This window comes from Hordeum vulgare, chromosome 1H, assembly GCF_904849725.1.
Source record: "Hordeum vulgare subsp. vulgare chromosome 1H, MorexV3_pseudomolecules_assembly, whole genome shotgun sequence".
Classification (NCBI taxonomy): Eukaryota; Viridiplantae; Streptophyta; class Magnoliopsida; order Poales; family Poaceae; genus Hordeum; species Hordeum vulgare.
The window spans coordinates 507,277,311-507,291,243 of record NC_058518.1 but is presented as its reverse complement, the minus strand read 5'-3'; the positions used below and the strand labels follow the sequence as shown (position 1 = coordinate 507,291,243).

General features: G+C 46.7%; 1 protein-coding gene across 1 annotated transcript; it reads left to right on the top strand.

The window, feature by feature from the left end:
• The first annotated feature begins 3,729 nt into the window (after window positions 1-3,729).
• On the top strand, window positions 3,730-13,188 carry LOC123402656. The gene is made up of 5 exons (XM_045096593.1): window positions 3,730-3,821; window positions 4,074-4,218; window positions 12,818-12,885; window positions 12,971-13,024; window positions 13,098-13,188. Exons 1-5 carry the CDS (start codon window positions 3,730-3,732, stop codon window positions 13,186-13,188), a joined length of 450 nt encoding a protein of 149 aa, XP_044952528.1.
• Window positions 13,189-13,933: the final 745 nt, after the last annotated feature.

Sequence of the window (13,933 nt, the reverse complement as noted above, 5' to 3'; positions counted from 1 at the left end):
CCGCTTGCCATTTCAAAATTTTCAAGTACAACTAAGGTTACCTGTGACACACAAGATAATCTCACCAAGTGACACCCATCCATTCTTCCCATTCCTTATGAAGTATTGCACTATATACATCGGACTGAAGGCCCGCAGAACACCGATGTTGTGAACAACGAGGTTGTACATCTCGATGCCGGCAATTAGAAGGAACCACACTGAGATGACTGGCACAAAGGTGTATCCGACCTTGTCGGCCCCAAAGTGCTGGACCGAGAAGAGCATGAACAAAATCGCCATCGAGATGAGGACCACTTGTGCTGCACAAAGAACAAAATAGGAAAAAATAGCTAAAGGCACCATGCAACAAAATCTGCACGCAAAGGCGATGAACAATAGAATGTGTGTGTGTGTGTTGTTTCCACGAATGAAACAAAGGAAAGAACCTAATACTTCAACCCAGCTTATCATTTACGAGCATGTATCGTCATTCATACCTTAATCCTGATACTAAATACTCAGAACATGATATGATGCAGTTTCCAATAAAATAAAATAAAGAGAGAGTCTCAACTTCCTAAACCATTAATAAATGATTTATGTAATGGAAGATATGGGCTTCTTGTCATGTGGAAGGGCTGGAGGTTGGCTCTAAAAGGAATACAAACCAACATTATTCCTAGCGAAACATGGTCAAACAGAACTAAACTCTACAAACAAAGGAATAGGTACAAAAATAGACTGAAGTTCTAACCATTAACATATATGTGGGTTTTCTACCAAACTTAGAATCAGCTCACAACATATATGTGAATCTTTGCGGAAAATACCATACATAAACAAGAAAAATAGTACAATAATTGGCAATGCAAGCCGTACATATGGATTCGCTAGGCCAATAAACAAGTATGGAAAGTAGATGATATTACAAACAGATTTGAACATCGATTCTCCATGAACATCGTCTTCACAAACTTCACTAACATTTGCAATTGATGTGTCTGGATTTGTTTATTACGGAAAGAGGTCAAACTTGTATTCGTCTTCAAATAATACACCCATTTGTTTTTTATCTTTATATAAATTTCTAATGCTTTCTTTTAGGATAATCGGGTATTTTGAGAGTACATCGGATGCAATCATGTAGGAGGACCACTGAAAGCTCTATTACAATATAATTGAAATAAAATAACTCAAATGACCATTTCCCTTGCGGTAAAAAGGAGCACATTTAGCTGCAATCCTCAGTAAAAGGAAGATAATTAGGAAAGAAGAAATATAGAAAATAATCCATAATAGTGTTAGAATAGTCTCAAATGTTGCTTAACCAAGTGAAACCTAAATTTTTTGTACACTAAAAAATTGTAGTATTGAGTTATCCAGGATAACATACAATTTCTTCATAGTATATACAAGAAACAAACAACACAAAGAAGTAATTGAGGGGAAGAGAGATGTCATTGTTCTTCTTTCTTATGAATCCTGATTATACCTGAAAATAAGATGATTCGATCAATACCATCTTCTTTTTATGTTCTCCATGATTTTATTATTTGTGGCGAGTAAACCAACTACAGCGAACCAACGAAGCATAGCCACTGTCTGCTTTCGTTTATCGAATTGAGACATTTATACAGCCATATGGATGTTGTATGCTGGTATCATAATTTAGCTATGTGCAAGCTTACATTGCGTAGCTGAAAACATGGCAAAAAAAGGGTGAATCGCGAGCGGATCGATGGATACCTCGGTGCCGTCGGGGAGCACCTTGGTCAGCACCGGGATCTCGTACTGGTACAGCCGCTCCCACTCCGAGTTCGTCGTGATGTCCCTCTCCTGATCGAATTAGTCCAACCAGCATCCAAAGTAACTAAGTAAGCATCCAAAGTAACTAAGAAAGAGATTACGGACCGGTTCTGGGTTTTCTCGCCTGGAGCTCGAGGGAGGCGAGGGAGTAGGGGGTGCCGGCGAGCAGGACGGCGGCGTGCAACTTCTCCTTGAGGCCGTCGCAGAGGCAGCACCCCGGCTTGGTGTAGAGCACCAGCCTCCGGGGCGCCGGGGCCGAGCTCGACGCATCCCCCGCCGCCGCGGCACAGAGGAGGCGGGGTGCGTAGAGAGGAGGACCGGCGATGGCGGGGCACGGGGAGAGGAGGGCCGGCGGGGCGCGTGGCTGGGGAGGCCGCGGTGGCCGGGCGCGGGGAGAGGAGGGCCGCTGGGGTGCAGGGCGGGGAAGCCGCAGTGGCGGGGCACGGGGAGGCCGAGGCGGCGGCGGCGGCGGCGGCACCGGCGCGGTCGCGCGGACCGACGAAGTGCGCGGTGTGCAGCGCGGCGAGCGCGCAGGCGGGGTCGGCGGCCACGGCACGGAGCGGAACGACACGGGAATCTGCCGCGACAGCTGCTGCACGGCGCTGCCGAGGTCGGAGCCCGCCTGCCCGAGCCGCCGCCGATCTCGACGAAGGAGGCGACGGCCACGGCGGGGAGGTCGACGCCCCCGCCGCCGACGAAGGGCACGGCGGGGAGCTCGATGTCGAAGGGGATGAGCTTGAGCGGCAGCGGCGGGGCGGGCCACGGGAGCTGCGGCGGCTGCACGTGGAGGAGGAGGCCCGAGACGCCCTGCGCGAGCCTGTAGGCCAGGTCTTGCCCGTGCCGCTGCACGCCCAGCAGCGCGTCCAGGGAGATCTCCATGGACTACAGCGAATCCCGTGATGCTGGTGGCTGGATGGTACCGTGATTACAGGGGACGTTGCTGGGCATTTTCTTCTCTTTTTTTTCTTGCGTGATTGGAAGTTTCGTCGGTGAAGTACGTTCAGCCAATTGTAATTGCTAAGTACACCCAGCAGATGGCGGATTAACGAGGGCTGTTAGATTAAGATCTGTGGGATTAATCGTGGGGTGCTGATTGGTTGTTGTTTTTTTGTGGGGCGTTTGATGGGGTGTCTGTAGTGTAATTCTTGTTCGATTGTTTAATAATAATATAGATACAGAACATTCTGTAAATATGCGGATGTGTTTACATTGTATAAACATATTTTAAATATAAAGGACATATTTTTGACACTCGTCGCATCTGTTGAAATGTGTGATTTTTTTAAAAAAACTAGCCGAAAAGAGCTGGCTAGAACCCAAGTACGAAGAGTTGGCCACTCGGTGAAGGACTTCAGACAGCCCAAGCGCTGAAACTCAGTTCCTTCTGTGAATTGTCAGTTCCTTGTGGATTTTTTTCTAAATGGTGCTAATATTCCTTACAACCAGCACAAACCTTTCTTTTACACATGTAAACGTGTGACGTGACTCTTTTGAAAAAACTTCAGCCAAAGCAATGTTTGAAATATACTACTACTGTATATGTTTTGAATATTTCGAAATAAAAAAGCAGAACAAATCAACATGAAAAAAAAGAGAAACTTGTTAGGTAAGCGTGAAGCGTTAGTGCATGCGCGCATCCTGTAGGACGGCCCATGTATCTATCCTTTGTAGGCTCGCGTGAAGCGAGGCATATCCCTATCCCCTTCCCAGAAGGAAAAAGAAAAAGAAAAAAAAAAGATCGCCTATACTGTGCAGCGTTGCGCTTCAAACGCCAAGAGCTGCCGTCCCAGTCCAAAGCGTAACGGGCTCTTCTAGTTCTTCATCTTCTCCCTCAAGTTGATCTCCCCTCCTCCTCCTCCCCCACCCCCACCCCCACCAACAAACCGCCGCCGCCGACGAGGCATCGGCTCCCGGCTCTCGGCTCTCTCGCGCGCCTCCCCGATGGGCGTCCTGTGGAGCAAGCCGGAGCCCCCGCCGCCAGTGGTGCTCGTGCCGCCGCTCTTCAACTACCCGCCCATCGCCACCCGCACCAGGTCCGCCGTCTCTTGGGCGGACCTGGTATGTTCGTAAACGAAGCCGTAGATATGTGATATCTCTTTTTTTTTGTTTGCTACCACGCCACTGACTGACACCTCTCGATTCATTATGGTCCTTGGGTATACAGTCGTGATTCTCAACTTCCCATAGATGTTTGTGGCAATGCACGTCTGTGAGAAAATGGGAGCGGCAATTGATCCTCTGCAGCAATCTACTACTAAAGTGCTTTTTTTGTCTTGGCCACGCAGGATGTCGGTGCCGGCCTATGAGCTCATGTTCGGGAAGCTCCCGCTGCGCACTCTGTTTGAGGACTACTTCGATAACGCGGGGACCGTATCCTCGAGGATCATGCTCAAGCCACTGGAGGATCCTCACGTCGATCTGGTTGCCAACGTATCCTTTGAAAACCTGGATTTTCAGTACCACAATGTTTTTATTCTCTTGCAGCAGGTCCTTTCAGCACCACTGTTTTTTGTCCAAGTTTGATGTGATAGTGAGTCTCAGTGAATTTCCAATGCTTACTTCTTATAACTGTTCTTTTATATTACATCATGCTGATATCATTTTTTTGCTTGTTCTTTTACAAGAGAATTTTAGAAAAATCTCCAATGACCCATGTAGGTGGTGGCATGACAAGGTGGTGAGAAGTTTAGTCCCATCCCGTTAGTGGACGAGAAGTTGGACCCCTTTATAAGGGTCTCTCTTGCACATGCTATTGGAGAGTGAAAAAAGAAGGTGCCCTCGCGCATTCCTCCGCCCGCCTCGCCACGACGCGCCGCGGCTTGCGAGAATGAGCCGAGCTCTTTGTCGGTCAGGAACGGAGAATACGTAACGGTCACGGCACGATCCGAGACGTCGGATCGTGGGCTGTTACACCCAGCCGCCTTTATAAGCTGGCTAACGCCTACCCTAGCCGTCACGAGAATCATATCACATCTGCCTCGCGCGTTCGTTCCTTGACTGCTGCTGCCGCCGGCGACTCCGTCCCGTTTACCGCGTACACGGTCGACGGGAGAGCAGGCCTCCGAAACCCCGCCTCTCCGGTTCCCGTACGGGAGAGGGGCGATTAGGTTTTTGGGAAGCGATCACGCGACTGCTCGCCTCCGTCCGTCTGCTTTGTCTATGTCCGCGTCATCCTCATCATCGTCATGTCTTCACCATCCGAGGCCGATCGTCTCGTCCTTGAAGCTGAGAAGAAGAGGGCAGAGGATGTTGCTGCTATGGCCGCGTCCAACGCCAACGCTGCTGCTACGGCCAACTGGCCTATTGGAGGGTATGACTCGTTTATCCTCATGTTCATATTTATCCTAGCAGTACTACTTGTCTGCATAGATGTATCCACTATATGCGTAGTATGTGTTAGGTTAGCTCAAGATCAGTACATCATTAGTTTAGTCAATGCCATGCTAGTTATTATCTCGTGGATTAATATAGTCGGAAAATTGCCTATTTACTCAACAATCCAAAAACCTAATTTGTGTAGGAATTTTTCGAGTAATGGTTTTGTTGCTGCACTGAAACCGGACAAGTTTACCGGTACTTATTTCAAGCGTTGGAAAACGAGAACCACCTTATGGCTCACGGCTATGAACGTGTTCTGGGTAGCCGGTGTCACTCCAACGGGAACGATCTCTCCTGAACAGGAGAAGATGTTCGTGGAGGCCACCGTCCTATTCCTTGGAGCAGTCATAAGCGTGATCGGAGATAAGCTGGTTGACGCATACTTACATATGCATGTTGCCAAAGACTTGTGGGAGGCGCTCGAATCTAAATTCGGGGCCACCGACGCTGGGAGTGAGATGTATGTTATGGAGCAGTTTCACGATTACAAGATGGTTGACAACCGTTCTGTATTGGAACAGGCTCATGAGATAATATGCATAGCTAAAGAACTTGAGGTTCTTAAGTGCAATTTGCCGGACAAGTTTGTCGCGGGCTGTATAATTGCTAAGCTCCCTAATTGCTATTACTCTGAAACATCAGAGGCGTGAGTTCTCAGTAGAGGACATCATAGGCCATCTGAGTGTTGAGCAGAACTCGAGAGCAAAGGACTCTAATGGAAAAGCGGTGGAAAGCTCTTCTGCTGCCAATATGGTACATCAGAGGAACTTCAATTCCCACAAGCCCAAGGGAAATAATTCGGTCCAACAGAATACCGACTTCGAGAAGAAGGGAAAGAAGCCCTTCAAGAAGAATAAGGAAGGAGATGGCTGCTATACTTGTGGTTCAGAGGAACATTGGGCGAACAAATGCCCAAACAAGTACAAGAAGCCGACGCAGGACTCCAAGTCTGCCAATATGATTGTGGGCAACAATGAAAGTGGTGCATCTGGGTACGGTAATTTACTTACTATATTTACAGTTTGTCAGTCCACCGATTGGTGGGTGGACACGGGTGCAAATGTTCATGTGTGTGCTGACTTATCATTGTTCTCTTCTTATCAGGCCACCGGTCGCGGGTCCGTATTGATGGGGAATGGCGCGAGTGCTTCTGTTCTTGGTGTTGGCACGGTCGATCTGAAGTTTACTTTGGGAAGGATCGTCCAGCTGAAGAACGTGCAGCATGTCCCCGCCATCAAGAAGAATCTCGTTAGTGGCTCCCTTCTGTGCAGAGAAGGGTTTAAGTTGGTATTCGAGTCTAATAAAGTAGTTGTTACGAAATATGGACTTTTCGTTGGAAAAGGTTATGAATGCGGAGGTCTGTTCCGCCTTTTTCTTGCAGATTTTTGTAATAAAGTCGTGAACAATATTCATTCGAGTGTTAATGAATCTGAAGTTTGGCATTCACGTCTTTGTCACATAAGTTTCGGTGTTATGTCGCGGCTAGCAAAACTGAATTTAATCCCAACTTTCACTTTAGCCAAAGGTTCTAAGTGCCATTCGTGTGTGCAAGCAAAGCAACCTCGCAAGCCTCACAAGGATGCAGAGAGAGACACTTGGCACCATTAGAAGTCATACATGCTGATCCTTGTGTGTTGACTAAAGGTGGAAAGAAATACTTCATGACATTGATAGATGATTCCACTAGATTTTGCCATGTGTATCTGTTAAATACTAAAGATGAGGCTCTACACTACTTTAAAATCTATAAGGCAGAAGTTGAGAATCAACTTGAAAAGAAAATTAAACGAGTCCGGTCTGATCGTGGTGGAGAGTACTTCTCAAACGAGTTTGATTCCTTTTGTGCGGAACACGACATTATTCATGAGAGGACGCCTCCAATTCACCCCAGTCAAACGGGGTTGCCGAACGGAAAAACCGTACTCTAACTGATTTGGTTAACGCCATGTTAGATACATCGGATTTATCCAAGGCATGGTGGGGGGAGGCTATATTGACTGCGTGTCATGTCCTGAATAAGGTTCCTACAAAAGATAATGAAGTCACTCCTTATGAGGAGTGGTCGAAGAGAAGGACGACGCTCTTGTACTTACGTACTTGGGGCTGCTTGGTGAAAGTCAATGTACCGATCCCCAAGAAGCGTAAGCTTGGACCAAAGACTGTGGACCGCGTTAATTTGGGATACGCTAAGAATAGCGTAGGCTATAGATTTCTAGTAGTGAAATCTGAGGTACCTGACGTGAAGGTCGGTACAATAATAGAGTCGAGGGATGCTACATTCTTTGAGGATATATTTCCCATGAGAGATATGCAAAGCACTTCTAGACAGGAATCTGAGATAACTCCCGAGCCTGTCATTCCTATGGAATACTATGAACAAACACATGATGAAAATCCCGAGGAGGATGACGAGGAAGCCCGTGGTAGGGGCAAGAGACAAAGGACTGCAAAGACCTTTGGTGATGATTTCTTCGTATACCTCGTGGATGATAATCCCACTTCCATTTCAGAAGCGTATGCTTCTCCAGATGCTGATTACTGGAAAGCTGCGGTCCGTAGCGAGATGGATTCCATCATGGCTAACGGGACATGGGAAATCACTGATCGTCCCTATGGTTGTAAACCACTGGGATGTAAGTGGGTGTTCAAAAAGAAGCTTAGGCCCGATGGTACGATTGAAAAGTACAAGGCTAGCCTTGTGACCAAGGGCTATGCCCAGAAAGAAGAAGACGATTTCTTTGATACTTACTCACCTATGGCTAGACTGACCACCATTCGAGTACTACTCTCATTGGCGGCCTCTCATGGTCTTCTCGTTCATCAAATGGACGTTAAGACGGCTTTCCTGAATGGAGAGCTAAATGAGGAAATCTATATGCAACAGCCAGATGGCTTTGTGATAGAAGGTCAGGAAGGAAAGGTGTGTAAGTTGTTGAAATCTTTATATGGTCTGAGACAAGCACCTAAGCAATGGCATGAGAAGTTTAATACAACTCTGACATCTGTTGGCTTCGTTGTTAATGAAGCTGACAAATGTGTATACTATCGCCATGGTGGGGGCGAAGGAGTTATATTGTGCTTGTATGTTGATGACATACTGATATTTGGAACCAACCTCAAAGTAATTGAGGAGGTTAAGTCTTTTCTGTCTCAAAACTTTCAGATGAAGGACCTTGGGGTGGCTGATGTTATCTTGAACATCAAGCTGTTGAGAGATGATGAGGGTGGGATTACACTTCTGCAATCCCACTATGTTGAGAAGATTTTGAGTCGCTTTGGATATTCAGACTGCAAAATTTCTCAAACACCATATGATCCTAGTGTGCTTATTCGAAAGTTTAAAGGCACAACTATAGATCAATTGAGATTCTCTCAAATTGTCGGTTCGCTTATGTACCTAGCTAGCGCAACAAGGCCTGACATCGTGTTTGCTGTGAGCAAACTTAGCCGGTTTGTTGCAAACCCGGGCGATGTTCATTGGCGTGCTGTTGAAAGAATTATGCGCTACCTGAAAGGCACTGTCAACCACGGACTTCACTATACGGGATACCCATCGGTACTTGAAGGGTATAGTGATGCGAATTGGATCTCTGATGCTGATGAGATGAAGGCCACTACTGGGTATATGTTTACTCTTGGGGGTGGTGCTGTTTCCTGGAAGTCTTGCAAGCAAACGATCTTAACGAGATCGACAATGGAAGCAGAATTAACAACATTAGACACATCTGGTGTCGAAGCAGAATTTCTTCGAGATCTTTTGATGGACTTACCTGTGGTTGAGAAGCCGGTTCCGGCTATCCTTATGAACTGCGATAATCAGATGGTTATTGTCAAAGTGAAGAGTTCAAAGGACAATATGAAGTCCAACAAACATATAAGAATGAGATTGAAGTCTGTCAGACATTTGAGAAACTCCGGAGTGATAGCGTTGGATTACATCCAAACGGCTAAGAATCTGGCAGATCCCTTTACTAAAGGGCTATCACGTGTTGTGATAGATAGTGCATCGAGGGAGATGGGTATGAGACCTACATGAGTTGCCATGGCAGTAACCCAACCTATATGATCGGAGATCCCGTGAAGTAGGACCTGGGAAAACAAGCCAGTGGTGAACTGAGGAGAGTAACTTTACTAACCCACTCCGTTGGAGATGCAATGCTCTCGGATACTGTATGGTAGGATGACTACTGTCTTAATGTGTTCTAAAGCTTATGTGTAAGCAAGATGCTGTCCTACAGAGCGATCTTTGGAGGAACACACCTATATGAGCTTGACTGCTGGTCACAGTCTATGAGATTTGGATGATCTCTAGTAAACTCATGAATAGGTCAGGAGTGTGACTAATATGCTCCATCCGAGGGGTCACCTTTGGCAGTCTAGTACTAGTAAGACTTGTGGTGAAACTCCTTTACGCCAAACTGACAATTCAAGGCATAGTCCATTGTTCAGTTGTAAAGGGGTGTAGCTACTTGCTCTAGGTGAAGCTCAACCTTAACAGGTCTTCACTGAAATGCTGGTATATTAAAACAGTGATTGGAACGAGGGAACACGATGTGCCCTTGAGATCTGGTGGGGGATTGTTGAAATTAGTGATGGGCCTTAGGCCCATAAGAGAATTTCAGAAAAATCTCCAAGGGCCCATGTAGGTGGTGGCATGACAAGGTGGTGGGAAGTTTAGTCCCACCCCGCTAGGGGAGGAGAAGTTGGACCCCTTTATAAGGGTCTCTCTTCCACATGCTATTGGAGAGTGAGAAAAGAAGGCGCTCTCACGCACTCCTCCGCCGCCCGCCACGCCATGCCTCTGTTAGAATTATGCCCTAGAGGCAATAATAAATATAGTTATTATTATAATTCTTGTATCAAGATAATCGTTTATTATCCATGCTATAATTGTATTGAATGAAGACTTATATACATGTGTGGATACATAAACAAAACACTGTCCCAAGCAAGCCTCTAGTTGGCTAGCCAGTTGATCAAAGATAGTCAGTGTCTTCTGATTATGAACAAGGTGTTGTTGCTTGATAACTGGATCACGTCATTAGGAGAATCACGTGATGGACTAGACCCAAACTAATAGACGTAGCATGTTGATCGTGTCATTTTGTTGCTACTGTTTTCTGCGTGTCAAGTATTTGTTCCTATGACCATGAGATCATATAACTCACTGACACCGGAGGAATACTTTGTGTGTATCAAACGTCGCAACGTAACTGGGTGACTATAAAGATGCTCTATAGGTATCTGCCAAGGTGTTCGTTGAGTTAGTATGGATCGAGACTGGGATTTATCACTCCGTGTGACAGAGAGGTATCTCGGGGCCCACTCGGTAATACAACATCACACACAAGCCTTGCAAGCAATGTGACTTAGTGTAAGTTGCGGGACCTTGTATTACGGAACGAGTAAAGAGACTTGCCGGTAAACGAGATTGAAATAGGTATGCGGATACTGACGATCGAATCTCGGGCAAGTAACATACCGAAGGACAAAGGGAATGACATACATGATTATATGAATCCTTGGCACTGAGGTTCAAACAATAAGATCTTCGTAGAATATGTAGGATCCAATATGGGCATCCAGGTCCCGCTATTGGATATTGACCGAGGAGTCTCTCGGGTCATGTCTACATAGTTCTCGAACCCGCAGGGTCTGCACACTTAAGGTTCGACGTTGTTTTATGCGTATTTGAGTTATATGGTTGGTTACCGAATGTTGTTCGGAGTCTGGGATGAGATCATAGACGTCACGAGGGTTTCCGGAATGGTCCGGAAAGGAAGAATGATATATAGAATGACCTCATTTGATTACCGGAAGGTTTTCGGAGTTACCGGGAATGACGAATGGGTTCCGGGTGTTCACCGGAGGGGGGGGGGGCAACCCACCCCGGGGAAGCCCATAGGCCTTGGGGGTGGCGCACCAGCCCTTAGTGGGCTGGTGGGACAACCCAAGAAGGCCCTATGCGCCATAGGAAGAAAATCAAAGAGAAAAAAAAGAGGAGGTGGGAAAAGGGGGAAGGACTCCTCCTTCCAAACCTAGTTGGACTCGGTTTGGAAGGGGAGGGTTGCCCCCCTTGGCTCGGCCGACCCCCTTGGGAGTCCTTGGACCCCAAGGCAAGGCTCCCCCTCCTTCCCCTATATATACGGAGGTTTTAGGACTGATTTGAGACAACTTTGCCACGGCAGCCCGACCACATATCTCCACGGTTTTACCTCTAGATCGCGTTTCTGCGGAGCTCGGGCGGAGCCCTGCTGAGATAAGATCACCACCAACCTCCGGAGCGCCGTCACGCTGCCGGAGAACTCTTCTACCTCTCCTTCTCTCTTGCTGGATCAAGAAGGCCGAGATCATCGTCAAGCTGTACGTGTGCTGAACGCGGAGGTGCCGTCCGTTCGGCACTAGATCGTGGGACTGATCGCGGGACGGTTCGCGGGGCGGATCGAGGGACGTGAGGACGTTCCACTACATCAACCGCGTTCACTAACGCTTCTGCTGTGCGGTCTACAAGGGTACGTAGACCGAACATCCCCTCTCGTAGATGGACATCACCATGATAGGTCTTCGTGCGCGTAGGAAATTTTTTGTTTCCCATGCGACGTTCCCCAACAGCCTCGCCTCGTCACGACGCGTCGCGCCGCGGGTTGCGGGAATGAGCCGAGCCGAGCTCATACCTACGCGCTTATTTTTGTCGGTCAGGAACAGAGAATACGTAACGGTCACGGCACGATCCGAGACGTCGGATCGTGGGCTGTTACCGACTCGGACATGGGTTCGGCCCACGTCTCTCCGCCCAGCCGCCTTTATAAGCTAGCTAACGCCTACCCTAGCCGTCACGAGAATCAGATCACATCTGCCTCACGCGTTCGTTCCTTGACCGCTGCTGCCGCCGGCGACTCCGTCCCGTTTACCGCGTACACGGTCGACGGGAGAGCAGGCCTCCGAAACCCCGCCTCTCCGGTTCCTGTACGGGAGAGGGGCGATTAGGTTTTTGGGGAGCGATCACGCGACTGCTCGCCTCCGTCCGTCTGCTTCGTCTACGTCCGCGTCGTCCTCGTCATCGCCATGTCTTCACCATCCGAGGCCGATCGTCTCGTCCTTGAAGCTCAGAAGAAGAGGCAGAGGATGCTGCTGCTGTTGCTGCTACGGCCGCGTCCAACGCGAAAGCTGCTGCTACGGCCAACTGGCCTATTGGAGGGTATGTTCGTATTTATTCTAGCAGTACTACTTGTCTGCATAGATGTATCCACTATATGCGTAGTATGTGCTAGGTTAGCTCAAGATCAGTACATCATTAGTCTACTCAATGCCATGTTAGTTATTATCTCGTGGATTAATATACTCGGAAAATTGCCTATTTACTCAACAGTTCTGTCGATTACGATAACATTGTATTGCCATTTGGATGTTGCGTCTTGATGCAAACTAATCCCCACTGGTTAGCCTCATCTAAGCCGTGCACAAGTAATATATTTAAGGTTGCCTACAGTGTTTGATACCACCTTAGTACTAGAAAATATTTTCAGGTGATTGTGCATGTTTATAATGCTGTACCCGTACCCAGTACCCTTGTATTCAATGCAATGCAGTACACTGTCGATCGACATCAAGTCACTGCAAGTCAAGTCTTTGCATACCTTAATATCACTAGGTATCTGCAGCTGGCGATAAAGCTAGTGGAACAGAAGTAAAAGGGGACGCTCTGTTTCGCTGGCAGAAGTCCGTATTTCATAATTTACCAGCATTTTGTATTTGTGCAATCTTTGTTCTATTCTCACATTGAAACACTTTACTGTTTTTGTAGAGACTTATACGATCCCCACACCTTTGTGGACGTTCATGTGTCGACTTCAGAACCGTACGTTCTTTCTTGTTGGTTGGATAATACTGTTACTGCATTCATTAATACTCATTCATACTTGTTTGTTCAGCATGCTGAAGCTGAGGTCATGTGCTTACTTCCCTGAGTATCGTCTTGGTGCATTTGGGACAATCCCTTTGCTAATGGGAAACAACAGGTAAACTACATATCTAGTTGCTGTTGCAAATCATGGAAGCCCTTGTTATTTTGAGAAATAGTCCCAAACATGATGTTAGATGTTTTCATTATCAGTTTCAGTTAATATAGTTAGAAATCATTACAGTCCGGGAGTTATGTTTTTCATGCTGTCTTCTGAGGACTATGCTGTCCTGGGTGTAAGATATGGTTCTGAAAATCTATCAATTGGGGCGTCCTTTGTGCCATTGCCTGGTATGTGTCATTTATGTCTCATGTAATTTTTATAATTATGTTTAAAGTTTATACATAACGAGGTAGAAACCCTACTTAGTTTGAATCAATCTGAAGGATTAGAATTTTATTGCCGAATAATATGCTTATATTCAATCTTTTTTTGGTTATATTGAGTTCATTTTTTCTATAATTTTTGTATATTCTACTGAAAGCAATAATACTTGCTGACACCACTTCTGTTTGCAGAATCTGCTGAGGTGCCATATGGAGCATGGTTGGTTGGGAGAAAAGGGAGTTTATGTGCAGGAGCACAATATAAGCCACTTAGTGAGTGTTATTCTCTGAATGGCAACTTACTATTGTTAGCAAAATCCTCAAAAAATAGCGGTGCCAGTTCATCAACATGTAAAATTTCAAGACCTTAGTAGACAGGTAGAAGATGGAATTAAAAAATCACTATATCTTACTGAGTCGCATTAACATTCGTGGTGGTTCTAGGGTTCTGTTTGAAGCAGAGCAGCACGGTAAACAGCT